The sequence below is a fragment of the Natator depressus genome, chromosome 11 (assembly GCF_965152275.1).
Source record: "Natator depressus isolate rNatDep1 chromosome 11, rNatDep2.hap1, whole genome shotgun sequence".
Taxonomy (NCBI): domain Eukaryota; kingdom Metazoa; phylum Chordata; order Testudines; family Cheloniidae; genus Natator; species Natator depressus.
In genome coordinates, this window is record NC_134244.1 from 38,395,525 (window position 1) to 38,418,664 (window position 23,140).

The following is a 23,140-nucleotide window of genomic DNA, read 5'->3' on the forward strand; positions in this document are numbered from 1 at the left end:
TAAGTCAATGGGAGTTTTTGCCATTGACAGCGACAGGAGCAAGATCAAGCCCTTAAACGAAGTCTTAAAGACAAGTATAAATATAGGCAGATTATCAGTGGGTGTTAAGCACCTAAATACTTTTTAAAAATCTGGTCCTTGAGTGTTAAGTACTATGGGCCTGATCCAAAGTCGACTGAAGTCAGTAAGTGCCTTTCCATATACCTCAATAGGCTTTGGATCAGATCTCTAAATTCCAAGGTTCAATCATTTAATTAACTAACTTTTAAGTTAGAAACTTGTGGGTATGCAGGGTTTCTGAGTATAATCCATAAACAATACTGGGAAAGTGCCCTCTTTCTCCTAGTGCTTCATCCCTTTTCTAATGCTAATATTTTGTGGACCAAGTTTTCCTTTTCACTATATAAATCCAAAATGCTAAATCCTGGCTTTTATTACCAGAAGCACTCAGCACTCTTTAAAATAAGAAGACTGAGGCACAGAGGTAATAAAAACAAGAAGATTCAGAATTAAAGCTTACCACAGTGTCACTGAATCATAAACATTAGAAATAAGAAAGAGCTCTTAGTGCTAAACCTGCATACCCTTACCTACATGAGTAAGCCTGAATCATGTAAAATCCCCTTGACTTCAGTGGCTCGACTCCTGTGAGAAAGAATGACCAGCTCAAGACCCAGGTAATCTAATCTATTTCACTACCATTTTGTTTTTTTTCTAATGCCTTTTGCAATCCCATTTTGACCCACGAGCCTGAATCTAGCTGCTAGGGCTTGCACCAGCAGGGCAGAAAATAGCTAGCTTTTTACACAGAATGACTTAAAAGGGTCTAGGGAGAAGGCAGTGGATTCAGTCACCAACAATGTAATACCAGTGGGTTTGAAATATTCAATTCCTAACAGGAGAAACAAAAAAACATTGTGATTCATATTCAAAATTTGTTCTTTTTAGACAAATTGCATAAGTCTGGTGTGAGTCTCTCACAGAAACCCCCTGGGAGCTGCCACCTGATGTGCCAAGACTACTTCTGCCCCCGCTTTCCCTGCCAGCTTAGGACTCCAGCACCCTGTCTTGCTGAGCCAACACAGACCCAGGGTCTGAAACATGTGTCCCAAAGCTGCAGGCTTAACTGAAAGCCAGTTAAGAAGCGTTCCTGCCTCTGACACTCAGATGCCCAACTCCCAGTGGGGTCCAAACCCTAAATAAATCCGTTTTACTCTCATAAACTCATACATTGTTTGCCCTCTATAACACTAATAGAGAGATATGCACAGGTGTTTGCCCCCTCCCCCTAGTGTTAATACATACTCTGGGTTAATTAATAAGTAAAAAGTGATTTTATTAAATACAGAAAGTAGGATTTAAGCGGTTCCAGGTAGTAAGAGACAGAACAAAGTGAACTACCAAGCAAAATAAAATAAAACCCACAAGTCTATGTCTAATAAAACTGAATACAGACAAAACTGCACCAGTTCCAGTCAGCTTCCTTTTACAGACTAGGAGTATTTGTGGCATCTTAGAGACTAAAATTTATTTGAGCATAAGCTTTCGTGAGCTACAGCTCACTGCATCGGATGCATCTCTATGTAGAAGTCCAGTCTGCTGTCTCGACCTTCAGGAGGAGTCCACCTAGAATCCTTCTTTTTGTAGTGTTGGTAGGGAGGTCTCTGAATTAGTATGTTGTTCAGAGGTGTGTTGGAAATATTCCTTGAGTCGGAGATATCGAAAATAGGATTCTAGGTCACCACAGAACTGTATCATGTTCGTGGGGGTGGAGGGGCAGAAGGAGAGGCCCCGAGATAGGACAGCTGCTTCTGCTGGGCTGAGAGTATAGTTGGATAGATTAACAATATTGCTGGGTGGGTTGAGGGAACCATTGCTGTGGCCCCTTGTGGCATGTAGTAGTTTAGATAGTTTAGTGTCCTTTTTCTTTTGTAGAGAAGCAAAGTGTGTGTTGTAAATGGCTTGTCTAGTTTTAGTAAAGTCCAGCCACGAGGAAGTTTGTGCGGAAGGTTGGTTTTTTATGAGAGTATCCATAATTGTTTCCTTTTTATTTTTTAAAAAGGGTGAAAGAGGCCTCCCTGGGCCGCCTGGATTGACTGGAGAAACTGGAATAGGATTGCCTGGCCCAAAGGTAAAAATGCTAGTCATACAGTATACTGTGCATGACTTTGTAAAAGAACAAAAGCAACAGCAGCTGAATATATAAATCTTTCATATATTGTCGGATAAAGTACAATAAATGCTAAGATTGGGGTACCTGCAAAGTTATTCAAAAAGTGTTCATAGATTAAAAAAAAAAAAAAAACCACACAACAAACCACCACTTTATAGTATTGGTATAATTAAAACCAGGGAGTACATGGCTAATTGAGTATAGACACATACATATGGTCACAAACAAAAGAATAATTATGAACACACTTGGTGGTTCAGATAGTTGGCACAAAGAATACAAGCTTACTGAAACAAAATGTTAGCCTTCTGAATAAGGGTTATGTCTGATTTATATTGTACTGGGATTGCTATCATCATCTCTTTCTAGAGTAAACATTGTAGTGTCTCAGCTGTTGAACTTCTGCTGAGTTAAGGTTCAGAAGGGCTCTCCATTCATTTATTTTGTCAATGATCTGTCATCAAAAATCATAATTTAAAAATGTTAATATCAAACACAGACTTACCAAAAAACTCGTAGTGCATGCTGTGTCTTATGCATACATGTAGGTCTGAATCATGGTCCAAATTCAATTTCAAAAACATATTTGAAAACAGAGTTTATATAAGGAAAAATATTTTTTTCTAAAATAAGAGCAAAGCAATGCTGTGGCAGATATTGCAATCATATGCACTATCTTTGGGGACCGTATTGTACTAAGTCTATGAATGGTTTATGTATGATTATGTTCTGCTCCATGGGGGAGAGTTACCACAGCTCCTCCAGGTACTAAAAATCAGTGAGAGGTTTAGTCTGTGTTTCACCTTAATCACAACTCTAAAGAGGTACCACCTTGTGGAGTGGTTTGCATATTCTGATTCAGACTGGGTTTTGCAGAGACTAAAAGACAAAGGATGTTTGATATAAAAAGATGAGCTTGAACTGACACAGGGCCTTTGTTCTGATCCAGAAAACAGACAGGGCCTTTTGTCCAAGAGCCCCAACCTTTGCAGAAGAGTTGGAAAGACTTTGACCAGCCAGGGCTCCATAAGGTTGATGGGTGACCTCTGGCAAGCTTTTAGAATGCACATAGGAACTTTTATTGTTTTGTTAAATATGTTCTCTCTGTAATGTTTTTTACCTTAAGAATAAAGGTGCTTGCTTAGAAAGCAGTGGGTGGTAACTTGTAACTGCTGGCAATACATTGGTCTTAGCCCTCAGAGAGTAAGCAAAACACAGGCACTGGCCTTAAGCAGCTGGGGATATTTCAGTGTAAGGCAGGGAGCTGTGCAGCCTTAAAACGTCAGTTAGGAAGAAGAGAGACACGGGTCTCTGCCCAAGAGTGAGGACTGCTGGGATCCAGAAACCTTAAGAGGGTGTCCGGCTGTCAGTTACATATGTTAGAGGTGGTTATAAACATGTCAGAATAAGGTCTGATAGATGGTTATAAGTAAGGATACGATTTGATCATGGAGGTCACAGATTCCATGACTTTAACAGATGTCCACAAATTCTTCAGCTTCAATCCCCTGCAGCGGTGCTTGGGTGTCAGCTTCAGCCCCGCTGTGATCATATCCTGATTTTGTACATTTTTACCCAATGAATTTTGCCCAATTTTACCATGACAGAATCATATCCATAGTTATAAGCCATGGTAAAAAGCAACCTACTGATGTATTGGATTCTATATGTGATGTGTCAGCGAAGCTGCTCCATGATCTCTGTTGCAGCTTTCCATCCATTCCCCCCCACCATGAAATTGCACCAGTTCCACTATCTACTGGGTCTTATGTGATGCCAGCAAGGTGAGAAAATTAGGATTTGCCTCACTTATTATATTCAGATAGATTAAACACCCAAACAAAGGATGCCTGATTAAAAAGTGTTTATATATTGTGCAAATGCAAATACCAATACATAAAAAAAATGTATTATTTAAAAATATGTCTTTTGTTGGAAGGGTGAAATTGGCTTGATAGGAAGACCAGGCCCTGTTGGCCCACCTGGAGCTGGTGAGCCAGGACTACCGGTATGTTCTGTGTTTGAGAGCTGAGAGGCCCAAATGTTAACAAGTACTTGCATGCTAAATTATGCCAAATCTTTTCATCTTTAGACTAGTTCTCTCTTATACACATGAAATTGTTATGACTGTCATCACCCTTGGTTGTTTGAAGAACCTATCTTGAATTCCCTATCTTAAACTGTGCTTCTACTCCACAAAGTAACTATGAAAAATGGCACCTTCTTACTTGGGGGGGGGGGGGGGGGAATCTGTTCCTGCATGTACTCAAAGCCATATCTGCTGACTTAAGGTTTTACTGCTTTCTCACTCCTCTTAACATTGCAGAGCCTGCACAGCTAAGAGAGAGATCTGGGTTCTATTCCTTTCTGTGGATTATTAACCCAGTTCTTTTGGTACATTCCAAACAAGTGCATCTGTGCAATCTCCATAAAGGCATTCCGGTTGCATGGGTTTCCCTAAAAATCATGATTTGGTCAGCAAAACCAATGACTGATGAATTAAAAACCCGCACATGACTGGGTTTGTAGGTTTGTCAATGAGGAAGCCTGCCCTTCCCTCCACATATCTTTTTACTTGTAAATTGAGCACACTTGAGGCAAACCTGGGGCCCATTTTACCATTTTTGCAGAGTCACTTTTCAGAGTAGAACCAATCGTCAGAGTCAAGTGCAGTCCCTTTTCCAAATCAGTGTGGTTTATTAAGCTGTTCTATGTACTCTGGGCTAAATTCTCTTCAGTTCAATGAGGTTGTACCACTGTAACCATGAGGAGAATATAGTCCAGGATTATTCAGAAGTAGCTTTTCCCCCCCCATGAACAGGCAGAAATTTGTAAGAATCATTTCATACAACGTTTTCTCTTTAAAATGAGAAAGCTGAATTTGATGAGAAATAGACTGACCTTAGCCCAGCTTGAAAAGAAATTCATGTAGAAGAATGAGTGCTTCTTGCTGAAGGGTTCTGAATCCACAGGGTGAACAGCTTTACTAAATCCTACCACTAGTGACAATCAGTAGAGTTAAGAAAATGCCCCCTTCATCACCTGTGCTAGTTACCCATACTGCAGGTAGCTACACAGGAAAGAGCAACCTCTGTGGAGGTCCTACATCCCCTATCCTGAGCATGTGGATGAGAAGAGGTGGTGAATGGACAAAGACTTGTCTGTACCCCCATATGCCAACCATCATAGCTGCACCGGTGCACCAGGAAACGTACAGTGTATTAGGTATAAGACTGATGTCACTCAGGGTATCCCCTGGTACAGAAAAGAGGACTTGGAAGCAGATTATGGCAACAATGCATTGACCTATACATGCGACTCATGGCTAAGCAATAATAGAACTCTCTGCTCAACATTTGTCTCAGGGCCAGATTCTGCAGTTGCTCCGTGCTCAGAGTTCTCACTGGGAACGCCACACTGGAGGGACAGCAGAATCAATGCCCTCAATCTTTTGAGGGTCCCTCCTTTCTTTTGCAGGTCCTACTTGCTTTACAATCATTATTTAACAATAAACTGTCTCCAGCTCTCTATAAACTATAAACTCTTCTGGCAAATCATATTTCTGGTTAATTTTTTTGGAAACCAGAAAAAAAATTACAAAATTGAAAAGCACAACTGTTTGAAAGGGAGTTTCCTTTTTATTATTGAAGAAGACAGTAGGATTTTCTCCACCTAAAAATAAGGATAGTTCTGAAGCTGTACAGAGGACCCTCTCCAACCACAGTTAGCTTCTATGGATTCTACTGTACTGAAGTCTGTCATTCTGTGCCTGCCAGGATAAAGTTGAGAGGCAGACAGACACAGGGAGCCACTGTATAACAGGCCTAATATATGAAGATTCTGGACCTGTCTTTAGCACAAATCTTTGCCCACTCATGTTTGCTAGGCTACACTCCCACCAGCAAGTATACTGTTGTTTTGTTCATACCACAGAGTTGTAGCTCTCTTCACATAAACCTTCTTCCACATTATTTTGTGTGGCCTTTAATCTGGTTCTCTCTGCATAGTATATTATGCTCAAATGTTAATAAGCATTAGTAATAATTTCCAAAATGAACCAAAGGATGACGGAAGAATTAAGAAGATGAGTAAAGAGAAGGAATTTTCAATGACTCATAAGTAAGCCACTAAGGTAATCCTGTATAACATGTTATAGCTGCAGGCTAGAATGCTTTCTTTGTTGATTTATTGTGACTATCATGTTACCATATTATTTTTAACAGGTTATAACTATGTACCAATGCAAAGAGGTGTTTAAAGACCAACAGTAAGACTTATTGCTCTGTTATCAGTTTGAATAGTTGATATATTTTCTAGGCTGTTTTAAATTTATTTTAACAGGGGCCTCAAGGACCTCTAGGGATTCAAGGAGAAAGAGGTTCACCAGGTGAAGGGCTTCCAGGACCAAAGGTACCATAACAGATAGTATATAAGGCCCAATCCTGATCCCATTTAAACCAGTGACCCACTTTCCATTTACTTCAATGCATATAGGACTAGACCTGTGGCAACAAATTTAGCTAGTCAAATTAGCCTGCAAACTAACCCTCTGGGGCAAATAGGCCGCTCAATTAAACTAGTACAAATTCATTGAAGCCAGTGGCTCAGAATGTTACCTCTAATCACAGCTGGCCTTTGAGTCCTCCGTAGCCTGTGGCCTCTCCCTTCTGCTTTAGGGGACCTTAAAAGGGGAAATAATTGGAGCTTTAATTTTAAAATAGCCTCTAGCACCTTACCTTGGAAGAGAGTCTTGAAAACAAACTAATCTAAAGTGATCCCTAGAGTGAAAACTTGTCATTGATTTTTCCTAATTCTTTATACTCAGTACCCTTTACCTTCATCCAGTGCTGGCACTTAGGGTTAATGAAAATCTTGGCCATAGGTCCCTGAGCTTGTGGAGAACCCCAAATCAGCTGAAGGCAATGCTACTACTGTCGTTGGCATTCAGATACGGTAGTTCATTGATGAGGGGACAGCACTAGAAACATTGCTAGCTCTCTTCCAGATATTGGCCTGAAGCTGAGCCAACTCCTAGGCTGACAAGCCAGTGTGATCTTTGGCTACAATAACAGACAGACAACTAAATACCGTGAGAGATACAGTGGTCTAGGCATGGGACTCACAAGGGTCTCCCACTTCTAATCCCTGCCCTGAAACTGACTCTCTCTGTGGCCTTCTATGTAACTTTCTGCTTTATTATCGCCATTTTATAAATGGAGATTGAATCTTAAATACCTCCTGGGTAAACTGTAATGATTATATAGTTATGTGTAAATTCTCTACAAATGCTAAAAGTCACCAGAATTCACATAAAACCTTCCAGTGATTGGGGACTTCATGACACCCAAACTCCCAATGTGCTTAAACAATTGTCCCTTGCAGAACTTTTTTTAAAATGTTGACAGCCAGGCATAGCCCCGAGCATAAGCAGCTGGACTCCTCTGGAGTGCAGGCAGAGGGCCTAAAGAATTTTTTTTAAATGTGAAATTAAATTAGGTAAGGTTGAGGTATATCCCAAAGAACTAACTCCCCTCAAAATCCCCACGGTGATCCTGGGCATAGTTGGGGGTGATCATGGTTGTTAGATGTCGGTTATGTTTGGGGGAGTGGTGAAAAATCATTTTGCAAGTACGGCCCCAAATGCTAATGTTGGCTTTCCCTCAGCTCAAACTCTCTTGCATTTTGTTTAGACTAATACTGCAATAGCTGGGTTTGATTTTGGCTGTTGCTATCAGAATAGTCATTTTTACTAAGTTCATTGCAATTTCTGATATATATTTCAGGAAGAATTGTATAAGTTCTCTGATGTTGTTAATGTTGATCGCTTACATTTACATAGCAAAGATGAAAATATTTTAAAGAAAACAGACAGAAATCACTCCACCACTACTGAAATACAGCCACTATTTAACAGTGCCAAGCAACACTACGCAACAGGTTAAGGAAGTGAAGAATGCATCTAACTGAAGCTACAGAGAGAATTTAGATAAGCAGAAGGAATATATTTTAACCAGACTGGAATCTGGCCAGGACAGCAGGGTTATTAGTACTCCTGTGCCTACAAAAATGCACTATATTTTACTGCCAATTTGAAATAAAGCCAAACATATATCAACAGATTCTATATTATTGTATAATCTCCAATCCTATTGCCAAGTATGTCAGGTCTCTGACATTAAATCATGTATTTTAGAAGTTGATTTGTAAATCTAAAAAACTATACAGTTGCTTCTTCTAAGAAAGCTTGTTTGTTAAAAGATCAGACTTTGGTCAGAGGAAAACATATGCAGATGTCCAACAGTAGTAGGAGCAAAGAATGTTATTTTAAGTAGGAAATTTCAAAAAAGTAAGGAAAACTAAAATGAGAAATGTGATTAGTGGGGGAAGGTCTTTAATTCTATTGACTTCACTTTGTAGAACTATGATAATTTGCACCAGCTGAGCGCTTCTCCTACATGCTTTAGTAATAGAAATACAAGGAAATTCAATCTTTTTCTCCTTATTAACTTGCATTTTCCTTAAGACCTCCTTTTGTAGTTAAATTTTCTTTAAAAAATTCCTTGTGTGTATGACAAACCCTTTTTCACTTGTCTATTTCTTATCACAGTGTTTCCCAAACTTGGGACGCCGCTTGTGCAGGGAAAGCCCCTGGCGGGCCCGGCCAGTTTACCTGTCCCATCCACAAGTTCAGCCGATCACAGCTCCCACTGGCCACGGTTCACTGTGCCCGGCGAATGGCGGCTGCGGGAAGTGGTGCAGGCCAAGGGACGTACTGGCCGTCGCTTCCCACAGCCCCCATTGGCCAGACACAGTGAACCGTGGCCAGTGGGAGCTGTGATCGGCTGAACTTGCAGACGTGGCAGGTAAACAAACCAGCCCAGCCCCCCAGAGGCTTTCGCTGAACAAACAGCATCCCAAGTTTGGGAAACACTGTAGACTTATCACCTCCCATTATCATCACTAATGCGTGGCTGCCATACTGAGAAAGCCATTTGCTACTCTCAAATTATTATATTGAAACAATGACACAATGTGGACTCAGTGCTGAAATCCTTATTCAGGCAAAACAACTAGGGTCAAATCCTGCTTACCTTATTTCACCAAGACTACTCACATGAGTAAATGAGCAGAATTCAGCCCTGAGCAGGTTATGAGGCTCAGCTCTGCTGACATTTAAACCATTGATTTGAATGGAAGCAGGATTAAGCTGAATGTGCTTGAAATGGAAAGAAGGGTAAAGAGAAGCTTGTTAATTTCTCTTTTGTGATCAATCTCAAACTGACGAGCGTTCTCGTCTGAAAAGAAGACCTCTTTGGTACACCAAGAAACAAAGAAATTCAGGCACTGCCTTCTTCTTCTTGTTTTGATTTCCATCATTATGCTACCACTAGTCTCTCTGATTTGAGGAGAGTAAATAACCATGGATTGCTGAAGTTAACATCATGTAATTTTCTTCATGTAGGGAGAGCGTGGTTTTGATGGTCCAAAAGGACCTCGTGGCCAGCCAGGCATTGGCATAAAAGGTGAAAAGGTGAGCAGTAAATATGTCAGGCAGTTAACAAATTACAAAGGAATCTGAATGCAGTGGGGGTTGATATTAGCTACAAAAGATGTAATGAAGCAAAATAAAGAATTTGGTATCCACAACAGGAGCTGCACAATACTTATTTTGTGGTGAGATTTATAGCCAATAAACTGCCCCAACCAATTCTAAAATCTCTTCATAGTAAAATGTGAGACGGAACAAAAAGTGATTGATTATCTGGGAAAGTTAAGATCTGGAATGGGGGGGGGGGGAAGAGACTAACAGTCATTTACAGCAGCTGACCAGCATGTGCTCAGATGTATAAATGGATTCTTTAGAATCATAGAATAATAGGAGTGGAAGGGGCCTCAAGAGGTCATTAAGTCCAGTCCCCTGCACTCATGGCAGGAACAAGCACCATCTAGACCATCCCTGACAGGTGTTTGTCTAACCTGCTCTTAAAAATCTCCAGTGATGGAGATTCCAGGGCTTGGTGGTCATAGACGCAGCAAGTGAGTCTGCCACACTATAAAACACAAGCGGAAGAAGAGGAAATGTTGATAAGGTGTAGGGTCAGAGACTCAGCTGGTGTATATTGAAGTAACTCCATTGACTTCAGAGGAGCTATGCCAGTATACACCAGCTGAGGATCCGACCCAAATTGTTTCCATATCTTTACAAAGTTAAGCAATTGTACTTTGTTCAACAGGGTGAAATTGGCCCACCTGGTCTACCTGGGCCTATTGGGTTATCTGGCATTGGGATTCAAGGAGAAAAGGTGGCATTTTCATTTTTAAATCATTTCTGTAATATTGGGAGACTATTTTAATTTTAAAGATTAATTTTAAAATCTTTTCAGGGGGTAGAAGGCCCAAAAGGACCACCTGGTCCAAGAGGGCCACCTGGACAAGGGCTACCTGGATCAAAGGTAAGGAAATTCACTGATGTAAGAGCTACAACAGAAATTTCTGGTTTTAGCATTAAATGTCACATATAATAAATGGCTTAATTTTATGATGATGCTTAATAAAGTATTGAAAGTAAATAGGTACATTGCTTCAGCTACAGTAAGTTATTACTTTTCTGTATTAATATTATTGTAGTAAATTTGGGCCCCTAACCCATTGCAAGGCTTTGCTAACTGCTATGTGCCTAGCTTCTTTCTATAGCCTGCTGCTATCAAGGAACCTTTTGGGACTCTATGCCAGAGACTAGGGTTCTCTGCTTCATACTTGCACTTCCTTACATAGGCTGTAGGCTCTTTTGATCTCTTCCCATCTCTCCAGAAGAATATTTTATGGTTGACTGAACATTGCACCAGGCCTCACTTTAGATAAGCTATTACCAGCAGGAGAGTGGGGTGGGGGGAGAGAAAACCTTTTGTAGTGGTAAACGCCCATTTTTTTCATGGTTTGTGTGTATAAAAAGATCTTCTGTACTTTCCACAGTATGCATCCGATGAAGTGAGCTGTAGCTCACGACAGCTTATGCTCAAATAAATTGGTTAGTCTCTAAGGTGCCACAAGTACTCCTTTTCTTTTTGCGAATACAGACTAACACGGCTGTTACTCTGAAATCTGTTAATGGTAATATTTCATTAAATATATAATTTCTGCTATCTGAAGTGCTGTTTCTGATCACCAGTAGTCTTGATAACGGATCAGACAGGATGATTATGGCAGCTGGCACCCCTCTATACCCCTTAGATATAGAGGGGTGCCAGTATTTAATGCCAGTATTATCCCTGCCTGTTCGGCTGTCAAAACATTTACAAAATTTGATAGCCTCACAGCTTTCTTGAGTGAAGGAACACAGAATGTTGTTCCCAGTCTTCCTGTTCTTACATCTTTGGTGCCATGAATATACATACAGCGGTAGCATTCCCACTTATCAGAAACCATATTGATATGCCGTATCTTGCACATTTACCACTCCTTTTCCCTTAATTTTATTATACAATTCCATATCTATCTTAAGAGGTTTCCAATTGTAATGCATTTTCCCAAAGCGATAGATTAACCTCTTTTTGGTCTTTCTTTTCACTGAGATCATTTGTCCACACTTTAACCCTACTTACATGAGACATTTTGAGTTTTTGCCCTACACATTAATCACTTAATTCCCAGCATTCATCATATATTAGTTGGGTGTTTCCATCTTCTACATTTCCAGTGACTTTAGCCAAAAAGGTTAAATCCCAAAGCTTCATTTTTAAAGTAATAGGCATTTCACCCACAGCTCTCTGCAGTACATACAGCAGCATTGTGATGAAGGCACCACATGCAATGAGCTTGGACTGAGTCAAGCTTTCTCAAATTTGTTTTTGATGCCAAACTGAAAACCTGGCACCCATGCTCAATAATTTGTCTTATTAGCGTTCTGAATAGCATTACCACTGCTTTCTTATCTGCACCACAGGGAGTTCCAGAAATACTTCTAAGTCATTTGATTCTGCCTTTACATTTATCTCTAATGTTGTCAATATGATCCTTCCAAGTGAGCTTGCTATCAAGTACTACACCTAAAAATTTGAAAGCTTTTAACTATACTGATTTGTCCATTATAGATACAATTTATAATCTTTTTAAAATTTTCCTTTTTGTGAATATTATTCCCTTAGTTTTATCAATTGAGAATTTAAAACCCCACGTTTCCCCATTCTACACACTTCATTCAGCTATTTCATGGTTTCTGGTTTTGGCCATATGGCACAGTAGTCAGCAAATAAAGTGAAGCCTATTCCTACACTTATTTCTTTTGGAAGATCACTTACCAAGATGTTGAATAAAGTAGGACTGATGAAACTCTTCTGTGAAGTGCCATTTGTAAGTGTATATATACTGGAGTAGACTTTCCCTACTCTGACCTGCATAGTTCTTTTACTTAAGAAATCCCTTCTACACCTATACATTCTTCCTTTTATACCCATGGTAGCCACTTCATAAAGTAAACCCTCCCTCTATATCATATCATAAATTTTTTCAATATCCAGAAAAGTGACTATAAATTCTTTAGTTCTTTTACCTTTTCATTCTTCCATTTCTATCCTTACAATATGGTCAGTTGTCTGCCTTCCCCTCCTAAACTCATTTTCCTTGCTACCTGTGAGTCTGTTTCTCTTGAAGTATGAAACCAATCTCTCAGTTATCATTTTTACCATTTCAAACATGTTGTAAGGGCAGTTGGCCTGCATGCATCAGGTCTGGATCATAGCTTGCTTAGTTTCCTTACTGGAACATTAACATGTTTCCAGCCAATTGGCTCCTCACCTTTTCTTCATATACTACTGTACAGTTTTAGTACCACTCTCAGTCTTCCTTCAGGTAGGTGTTTACAGCTGTTTGCTGCTACAAATTTCCTGACTTTCTAATCACCACCAGCTGGACTTCATTATCAGTTAAGCCTGGCCTTCTCTCTCTTGCAGGTACTGCCAGGTATGTTAATTGGCTCTCAGACCCACATTAACCCCTTCATGGTCCCAATCACCCCATCACAGGATCCCAGTTCTGAATCCTTTCACATCATTAGGAGTTTGATATGGTTATAACAGGTTTAGCAATCTCTGTCAGGTAAAGAAAAGTAACTAGGGAACAGCAGCGTGCTCCTCACACATTTGGAATGATTAATAGCAGGGATATGCTCTACTCATGATATAAAGAGACATGAGTAAAGTGTATTTGAGTCATATGTGCTCTCAAAATGTCTGCTACATTATTCATACATTTACAGCATTCATCAGTTCCAGTGACAAGTTTCCCAAGAGAGGATGAAGTAGACAATGCAATGGAGAATCTAGCCCTTTCGGTCAAAATTTTAAAAAGCTAGGATCTCAAATAATGCATTTTTATTAAGCTGAATGCTCTTTCTGTAAATGTAAGCTGCCAAGAAAATGTAGTCTTATCTTTCTGGTGTTAAAGTTCTTCAAAAACATTTTCTGTTTAAGGGTGAACAAGGCTTGCCAGGAGAAACTGGAGCTCCAGGAGAAAGAGGACTTGGGGAACCTGGTTCAAAGGTATGGTGTTAATAAAGAGCTCTTTCCTTCTCCTAAATTACTTATGCGCTTTTGAAAATCCCACCTGTAGGCACTAAAACATGGACTTACAAGTTAAACTTTAAGCTCCTATTTTTGAAAACTTTGGACACTAACTTTTAATGGCATCCAAAATTGTATGTTTTAAAATATTAGCACTATACGCTAGTAAACAAATTCCATAGGACTGAAACAATCCAGATACCTAGCCAAAACTTAGGCTTCAGTGGTGCTTAGGCCTCACTAAACCTGGTTGCACAACCATGCATGAGAGTAAGGGGGCATAGAAGCTGCTTTAGTGCCCAGCACTGGCTAGCCACATTAGCAGACCCTGAACAGCGAGGGGAGAGCAGCAGCCATGGGCTGTTACTCTCCCTCTTAGAAAAGTGGATGGGGAGTGAGCAGAACCTTGTCTCTGCCCCCAGCTCACCAGCCAATACATCGGAGCTGGCACAGAGTGGGGAGTAAGTTATGTCAGTAAAAAGGGTTGGCACAACTTATATCCCCTGTGGGGGGCATGGATGAGTGTTCATGTCAGACTCCCCATCAGTACCCAGCCCAAGCTGGGGAACCTAATGATCCAACCAGCGGACCAAATTTGGTGATGAATCCTGGTCATGTGCCAGCTGAGGCACCTTGTGCATACGCTAAGAAGACTTTCCCTGTGACACACGGGGAAGCAACAACCAGATTGTGACTGTCAGTCTAAAACTATTTGAGATCAAAATCAGTCATTGATGGACAGATGAATACAAAATATATAGCTAGGTGTTTTTTTTTAATTTACAAATGTTTATTTGAATCCAAAATTACCACATTTAATCTGAATCCTAATGTATCAGCTCATATCCTTAGCTGGTGTAAATTGTCCTAGCTCAATTGACTCAGTGGAACTTTGCTGATTTATATTAGCTGAAGATTGGGCTCATCATACCATATTAAGGTCAATGCTAGTATTTCTTAAAATACTGTCACTGTTATTAGTTAAAATGATAGGATAGTGACTCTTAAAATAAAAGTTAGTATCCTTAGTCAAAATTAACTCAGTTTACTGGTAAAATTCATTCCATCCTCAAAACTGCCTAAATTTAAATTGAAAAATTCTTTGTCCATTCTATGATAAAGACAGTTTATAGAAAGGTATTTAGTATATGGAAGGAAACTGTGGTCCATAATGACAGGTTTCAGAGTAGCAGCCGTGTAAGTCTGTAGTCACAAAAAGAAAAGGGGTACTTGTGGCACCTTAGAGACTAACCAATTTATTTGAGCATAAGCTTTCGTGAGCTACGCTCACTTCATCAGATGCATAAAGTGGAAAATACAGTGAGGAGAGTTATATACACACAGACCATGAAAAAATACACATTGTAAGGAGAGTGATCACTTAAGATGAGCTATTACCAGCAGGAGAGTGGGGTGGGGGGAGAGAAAACCTTTTGAAGTGATAATCAAGGTGGGCCATTTCCAGCACGTTTCTAGGAGTTAACAAGAACGTCTGAGGAACAGTGGGGGGGAGGAATAAACAAGGGGAAATAGTTTTACTTTGTATAATGACTCAACCACTCCCAGTCTCTATTCAAGCCCAAGTTAATTGTATCCAATTTGCAAAGTAATTCCAATTCAGCAGTCTCTCGCTGGAGTCTGTTTTCGAAGTTTTTTTGTTGAAGAATAGTCACTTTTAGATCAGAAATCGAGTGACCAGAGAGATTGAAGTGTTCTCCGACTGGTTTATGAATGTTATAATTCTTGACATCTGATTTGTGTCCATTTATTCTTTTACGTAGAGACTGTCCAGTTTGACCAATGTACATGGCAGAGGGGCATTGCTGGCACATGATGGCATATATCACATTGGTAGATATGCAGGTGAACGAGCCTCTGATAGTGTGGCTGATGTTGTTAGGCCCTGTGATGGTGTCCCCTGAATAGATATGTGGGCACAGTTGGCAACGGGCTTTGTTGCAAGGATAGGTTCCTGGGTTAGTGGTTCTGTTGTGTGGTATGTGGTTGCTGGTGAGTATTCGCTTCAGGTTGGGGGGCTGTCTGTAGGCAAGGACTGGCCTGTCTCCCAAGATTTGTGAGAGTGATGGGTCGTCCTTCAGGATAGGTTGTAGATCCTTGATAATGCGTTGGAGAGGTTTTAATTGGGGGCTGAAGGTGACGGCTAGTGACGTTCTGTTATTTTCTTTGTTGGGCCTGTCCTGTAGTAAGTGACTTCTGGGTACTCTTCTGGCTCTGTCAATCTGTTTCTTCACTTCCGCAGGTGGGTATTGTAGTTGTAAGAATGCTTGATAGAGATCTTGTAGGTGTTTGTCTCTGTCTGAGGGGTTGGAGCAAATGCGGTTGTATCGTAGAGCTTGGCTGTAGACAATGGATCGTGTGGTGTGGTCTGGGTGAAAGCTGGAGGCATGTAGGTAGGAATAGCGGTCAGTAGGTTTCCGGTATAGGGTGGTGTTTATGTGACCATTGCTTATTAGCACTGTAATGTACAGGAAGTGGATCTCTTGTGTGGACTGGTCCAGGTTGAGGTTGATGGTGGGATGGAAATTGTTGAAATCATGGTGGAAAAGAGAAATTGTAATGGGTATTAGTGTATAAATCTCCTCACTGTATTTTCCACTTTATGCATCCGATGAAGTGAGCTGTAGCTGACGAAAGCTTATGCTCAAATAAATTGGTTAGTCTCTAAGGTGCCACAAGTACTCCTTTTCTTTTTGTGGTCCATAATGGAAATTCAGAAAAGAGGTAGAATAGCACCCGGATGATTGTGTTTATTGAGGTTATTGGAAGACAGGTGGATGTACAATGAAATAGGTAAGATTTAAAGTTGATGGGGATGTATTTAACTTACTTAATGAAGAGATCTAAATATGTAAATTAGTTAATATCCCAGATGACAACTTTGTTAACTAGCATATAATGATATTCCTTCAGCTAGAGATGCAGCAAAGTTTCTTGCAAGCTATCCTGGTTGACTACTTCAAGTCATCTAACTGCAAAGACCAGCACTGGTCTTTTCAGAGGTTCATACTCCACAACAAACAATTCCAAGCTACCCCAACTTCTAAAGTAGTAAACAAAAACATTAATACCCATTATTATAGTATGTAGTTCCACAACTAGCATTAATTTACTGGTTTCAGATACTGTTAAAAGTATTTGTGTGCTTAGATATTTTTGTAAAACCTGTTCTCATTTATGTCGGTTTTCAGAATGTTGTCTATCATTGTGGTGCCTGAGCACTGACATCAATTCACAAGTTATTAACTACTACTACGCCTCTCAATTCTTATATCTTCAAAAACAGGTTATAAGTCTTGTAAACTTTCAGCCAAACACAAATTTAGGAACTTAAGTCACCCTCCCAGACTACCAATATTCATAACAATTGTATGCCTAACTAACATTCATTATATAAAAGCGGCAAAGAGTCCTGTGGCACCTGATAGACTAACAGACGTATTGGAGCATAAGCTTTCATGGGTGAATACAAGTCTACAAGGTGCCACAGGACTCTTTGTCGCTTTTACAGATCCAGACTAACATGGCTACCCCTCTGATACTTGATTCATTACATAGTTTATCCTTAATATATAATGTATGCTCTTAATAATCAGCTAGTACAATATTTCTTAATAATCAGCTAGTACAATACTCCCTTCCATGTCTGGAATTCAGAGAAGTTCTGTGTACAGAATGACGGCAAGATTAGATCTCATATGCCTAAAGGTTTTTCTTGCAAAAAAATTAGGAGCCCTTTTTTATAAAAAGAGGTTTCCCAGATAAGAGATAATGGTATATAGTTACATTTAAGATATGGACATGTTTTTATTTATCTCCATTTCAGGGTGAACCAGGATCTTCAGGACTAGCAGGTCTGCCTGGTCTTCCAGGGGAAGATGGAGCCCCAGGGCAAAAGGTTTGTGTATTTCTTTGTCCCAAACCTTCTTCCTCTCTCAGCTCACGTACTGCCTGCCCCATCCCTCATACGGATACCCTGGTCCAGCAGAAAGCCCTCCATGGAGTCTGGGACAAAGGGATTGACACTGCTGAGGAAGGGATAAGCACTTTCCCCATGGAGAAAGGGAGATCCAGATGCAATGATGACCTGTAACAGGGTACACTCACCACTGAGTCAGCAGATTAGCTCTCACCCAGTCTGGTGCCCAGTCCTTTGGTTGTTCACACCATGGAGTGTGGTTTCTCTCTCTGTAGACTCAGGATGCTCCCTCTTTGTGACTCAGCCCTCCATCCAGGTCACTGTCTAGTCCTCCCCTTCCAGGGTACCAAAGTCCCTCTGGACTAGCAGTCTGTACACTGTCCCAGGCAGTCCTCTGTACCAATTCTATGCCACTTTCCCAGTGGCTGGTACACAAACACGGGCCCACCCACTACACCACGTTTCAGCCCAGCGACCTTATGCCTAGCAACCAGTCTGTTCAATCCCAGACACCGTTGCTATTTCTCTGGACCACTTCCAACCTTGCTCAAGCCTTTCTCACCCAAAACCCTCTGGGTTGACCGTCATTTCAGGGTCCAGACCCAGGGGCTTATGGTCTCTTCTGGATTTCATCCTTTCAAAAGAATGACTGCAGACCATCTCCTTGCAGCCCCCTTCTTTTTCCTCTTTTGAATGGTGAAGCAGACTTGATTGAATAGTTTATACCTGCCACCAACTATAGTTCCTCATTACTTAGCCATTTATAATGTCTCTCTGCCCGCTGTCTTTCAGGTAATGTAACAGTGCCTTTTAATAATGCCCCATTTCCCCAATGTTTTTACTAAATAACAATATAATTTTTGTTACCTTAAGATGTTTAAATTCCTCAGAAAGTTTCTCCCTTTCTTTATCAAAGACCTTACATAGCTATAAAACGTCATCAATTGTTTCATTCACCCTACAGAACACACACAGTCCATCATTGGGTCTATTTATTCAAAAAAATATTTCCATTTAAGCCACAATGGCCAGATAGTGCTCTAAACTAAAACACTTCATTAGGTCTATCCCTGCTCTGATGTATGTTATTAGCCTCAACTGTAGCAGCCCCCTTCTGCTGCAAACTTCATGGCTTTATACAAGCTCAGCCTCCCCTGCCCAGCTGGGCGGCATCATCAGGTAGCCTTTATCAGTCCCTGTCTCTTCCCCAGGTGCAGTTATGTGGTTAATTGGCTCTTTCTGAGCCACCTTAACCCCATCAGGGCTGATGTGAACATCCCATCATAGGCCCACAATTATTAACGGGCTTCCCATGTTGCCAATGATATCAGAGTTTGATATGAGTATACATGAGGGTGAGCTAGAAACCTTTGACAGTGCCTTTTTTCTTTCTCAAAAATAAATAAATTGATTGATTTTTGGGAGGGGTGGGGGATTCAAAATTCTCAGCCCAAAAGTATATTTTGAGGGAAATCTTTCACAGAAATATGTTCAGCCATTTTTTAGTTACCTGATGTCAGGGGACCGGGTCATAGGTAGTCAGACCGAGTGGTCAGAGCAAGAGTCAGGCCTAGTTGTCAAAGTCAACATACCAGAGCCAAGGGTCCAGAGAGTCAGAGCTAAGGGTCATAACTGTGTTATCTGGAGTCAGGGAAAGCAGGAACAGGGCTGGTTCCAAGGCAGGAGCAAGGCTGGGCAGGACTGGAACAAGGCCAGGTGCAGAGCAGGTTCTAGGCTGGAGCAAGGCAGGAGCAGGGCTAGGAATGAGGCAAGCAGAGGAAGGCAGAAAATCTGTGGGCATTTGTGCTGAGCAGCCAGTGCTTTGCTATTGCTGTTGAGCTTATAAATCAGGCTGCTGATCCTGCAGCCAGTGGGCACTGCGATTAATCAGGCAGTTCTAGGGCAGTGCAGCTGAACCTATTATTTCTTAGTAGTGAAGTTAGCAAGGAAGCAGGCCAGTATTCTTCTTGGCCCCATATGCTTATTGGCCAAAGGCTGCAGTGCGGAGAAAGGAGTGGGGCTAAGCAGGAAGTTTTCCCCAGATTTGGCGGGTGTCCAAGTTTGCTGATGCATTGATTTAAGAATTTGGGCAGAAAACCAGACTTTATCGCCTATAGTGAAGGCCTGGTTCTCAGAAAAAATAAGAATGTCATCCAGGTAAATAGTAATGAATCAGTCCAGCATGTCCCTGAAGATGCTGGAAGGTCGCTGGGGTATGGCATAGACTGGACAGCATAACCGAATACTCAAAGCGACCATAGTGGGCATGGAAGGTCATCTTCCACTCGTCTCCCTCTCAAACACAGACACACACCAGGTTATAGGCCCCACTCAGGTCTAGTTTTGTGAAAATTCGAGTGGAGTGCAGTTGATCTAAGAGTTTGTGGATGACAGGGAGCAGGGATATCAGTTCTGAATAGTCACCTTGTTGAGTGCCCAGTAATCAATTTAGGGCCTCAAGGAGCCATTCTTCTTCTTAACAGAGAAGATGGGGGGGCCCCCACCAAACATGTGGATGGATGGATAAACCCCTTCTGTAGGCTTCCTTGCAGATAGGTGCGAAGAGTCAGAAGTTCTGGTTCAGAGAGGCATATATATGACTGAAGGGAACCTTGGCTCCAGGCTGAAGGTCCATCAGGCAGTCATAAGTTCATTGTGTTTCCTTTGTCAGTGTTTCCTTTGTCAAATAAGTGCACTCCAGTTTCTCTGTAATACTGCAACCTGTTATGACTTTCAAGTACATTATTTCTACATACCTGGAAAAATAGCCCATGCCCCTGAGAGACATAGCGATGCCAACCTAACTTCCAGTGTAGATAGTGTTACTGCCTCTTGGGGATGTGGATTACCTACACCAAGGGGAAAACTCCTCTGGTTGGCATAGGTAGCTTCTACACTGAAGTGCAACAGTAGTGCTGCCGAAGCATTTTCAGTGTGTAGACATGCTCTAAGACACTATCCAGCTCAGGTAAAGTATGTTATGCAAGGGGCGACCTAGTGGCTAAACATTATAATACAGTTTGCATTACATGTTTAAAAATAATGTACTGAGCATGACCTCATTTATTGCCAGAAACATGTCACCTTGTACATCCCTGCAAGAGTTCATTACTGAGACTGTCTGAAAACCTGAGGCCCCACTGAGGTCAATGGGAATTTTGTCATTGACTTCAAAGGGGCCAGGATTCCACTCCTGCTCCTGCTGAGCTGCAGTTTATTCAAACTAATTCAGAATTTATCTTATAACAAATGTATATACAAACTCGTCTGAGGTATTTCTTACTCTGAGTAAGCAATGCAGGACTTGCTACCTGAGTATATAGTTTCTATGACTAAAGAGAGGACTTCTGTTTCCAGCCTTACAACTTAATAATAAAACTAGTTAAAAATACAACCAAATTCAAGTGCTGATTTGTTTTTTTCATTACAGGGGGAGCCAGGAGTACCTGGCCTTCGAGGTCCTGAGGGTGCCCCAGGGATTGGAATACAAGGTGAGAAGGTAAGAATTCCTTGTGAAAATTAAAGTTAGCTAAAGCAATGCTCAGGGAATAGATTTGTCACAGTTTTCCCCATCTTGGTGGAGTATAAATAAATACAGTGAAGAAAAAGTGCACTCTCTGATTTTCTTAATTATATTGTGAAACAGGCTGACTGCAGAGTTGGTTTCAGTCTCAGCCCAATAAAAAAAAATGTAGTGAAACTGATAAAATACAATTAAAGGCAAGTTTTCATTGTGGAGCTGGGCAGCCCATCAATCCAGTAGCAATACAACACACTGCTACAGTCTCCAATCCTGCAGATCCTCAGATATGTGAACCTTACTCAGATTGCTACTCATCTGAGTAAGGATTACTCAAATAGATGTTTGCATGATTGGGCCTATGTTTGCATGATTGGTTGCAGGAGGATGAAACACCTCTGATCATTCTCTAGGAAGCCCTCTAGACACCTGAAAAAATGGTGACAGGTTTCAGAGGGGTAGCCATGTTAGTCTGTATCAGCAAAAACAACAAGGAGTCCTTGTGGCACCTTAGAGACTAACAAATTTGTTTGGGCATAAGCTTTCGTGGGCTATGACCCACTTCATCAGATGCATGGAGTGAAAAAAAGTAGGCAGGTATAAATAGACAGCACATAAAAAGATGGGAGTTGCCTTACCAAGTGGGGGGTCAGTGCTAACGAAACCCATTCAATTAGGGCAGGGGTGGGCAAACTTTTTGGCCCGAGGGGCACATCGGCGTTGTGAAACTGTATGGAGGGCCAAGTAGGGAAGGCTGTGCCCCCCGACCCTATCCGTCCCCTCCCACTTCCCACCCCTGACTGCCCCCCTCAGAACTCCCAACCCATCCAAGGCCCCCTGTTCCCTGTCCCCTGACCCCCCCCCTCGAACCTCTGTCCCATCCAACCTCCCCCTGCTCCCTGTCCCCTGACTGCCCTGACCCCTATCCACACCCCTGCCCCCTGGCAGCTCCCCTGGGACTCCCATGCCCATCCAACCGCCCCTGCTCTCTGTCCCCTGACTGCCCACGGGACCCCTTGCCCCTTATCCAACCTCCCCACACACACTCTCTTCCCCCTTACCGTGCTGCTCAGAGCAGCAGGAGCTCGCAGCCTGGCCAGAGCCAGCCATGCCACCCACGCTGCCCAACAGGAGCGGCGGGCTAGAGCACTGGCAGCGTGGTGCGCTGAACCTGCGGAGGAGGGGGGACAGCAGGGGAGGGGCTGGGGGCTAAGGGGCTGGGCAGGACGGTCCCGCGGGCCGGATGTGGCCCAGAGGCCATAGTTTGCCCACCTCTGAGTTAGGGTGTCTGGAAGAAGCCGCATCCAGTCCTCTTTACATAGGTTGAAGGTCACCATAACAATAAGTTTTGAGGGCTAAGAGAAAGTGAAGACTGGAAATTACACTATCTAAGATGAGTTCAAAAGATTTCCTCTCTAGGAAATATATTTAGGTGATATCCTACAGGGTAAAGAGAGAGTTATAGCTGGGGTTGGAACCCTAACTGAGTGTTTCCAGAATTTCAAATGTTTAGGTCTTCTGAACCACTATCTCGTGTGTATTTTTGTTATAACTGTGTTCTAATAGAAAAGGAGTACTTGTGGCACCTTAGAGACTAACCAATTTATTTGAGCATAAATATTGATGCTCAGATAAATTGGTTAGTCTCTAAGGGGCCACAAGTACTCCTTTTCTTTTTGCGACTACAGACTAACACGGCTGTTACTCTGAAACCTGTGTTCTAATAATGTGTTAATAGTTATCCCTTTACAACCTACACTTGATCTTCACATTTTTCTGTCTAGAAGTATATAAACAGATTAATCAGGGTGAGTGTTTTGGCTTGTTGATTTTCCTTGACAGACAAAAAGATCTTATTATATGTATAGTGTATTTACCTTTAAAAAACGGGTCTCCAGTTATTAGTTTTTTTTATTAAAATAATTTCATGTAATTGATTTCTCTATTATTTG

At 41.5% G+C, this 23,140-nt stretch overlaps 1 protein-coding gene across 1 annotated transcript in view; it reads left to right on the plus strand.

Moving 5' to 3' along the window:
• The window catches only part of LOC141995588 (uncharacterized), a 59,073-nt gene that overhangs the window by 15,803 nt on the left and 20,130 nt on the right, over positions 1 to 23,140 (plus strand). Inside the window, exons 11-19 of the mRNA XM_074966834.1 lie at positions 2,063 to 2,131; positions 4,113 to 4,181; positions 6,515 to 6,583; positions 9,636 to 9,704; positions 10,408 to 10,476; positions 10,558 to 10,626; positions 13,642 to 13,710; positions 17,576 to 17,647; positions 21,099 to 21,167. Coding sequence (XP_074822935.1) covers positions 2,063 to 2,131; positions 4,113 to 4,181; positions 6,515 to 6,583; positions 9,636 to 9,704; positions 10,408 to 10,476; positions 10,558 to 10,626; positions 13,642 to 13,710; positions 17,576 to 17,647; positions 21,099 to 21,167 — 624 coding nt within the window. The remainder of the gene's footprint in view (positions 1 to 2,062; positions 2,132 to 4,112; positions 4,182 to 6,514; positions 6,584 to 9,635; positions 9,705 to 10,407; positions 10,477 to 10,557; positions 10,627 to 13,641; positions 13,711 to 17,575; positions 17,648 to 21,098; positions 21,168 to 23,140) is intronic.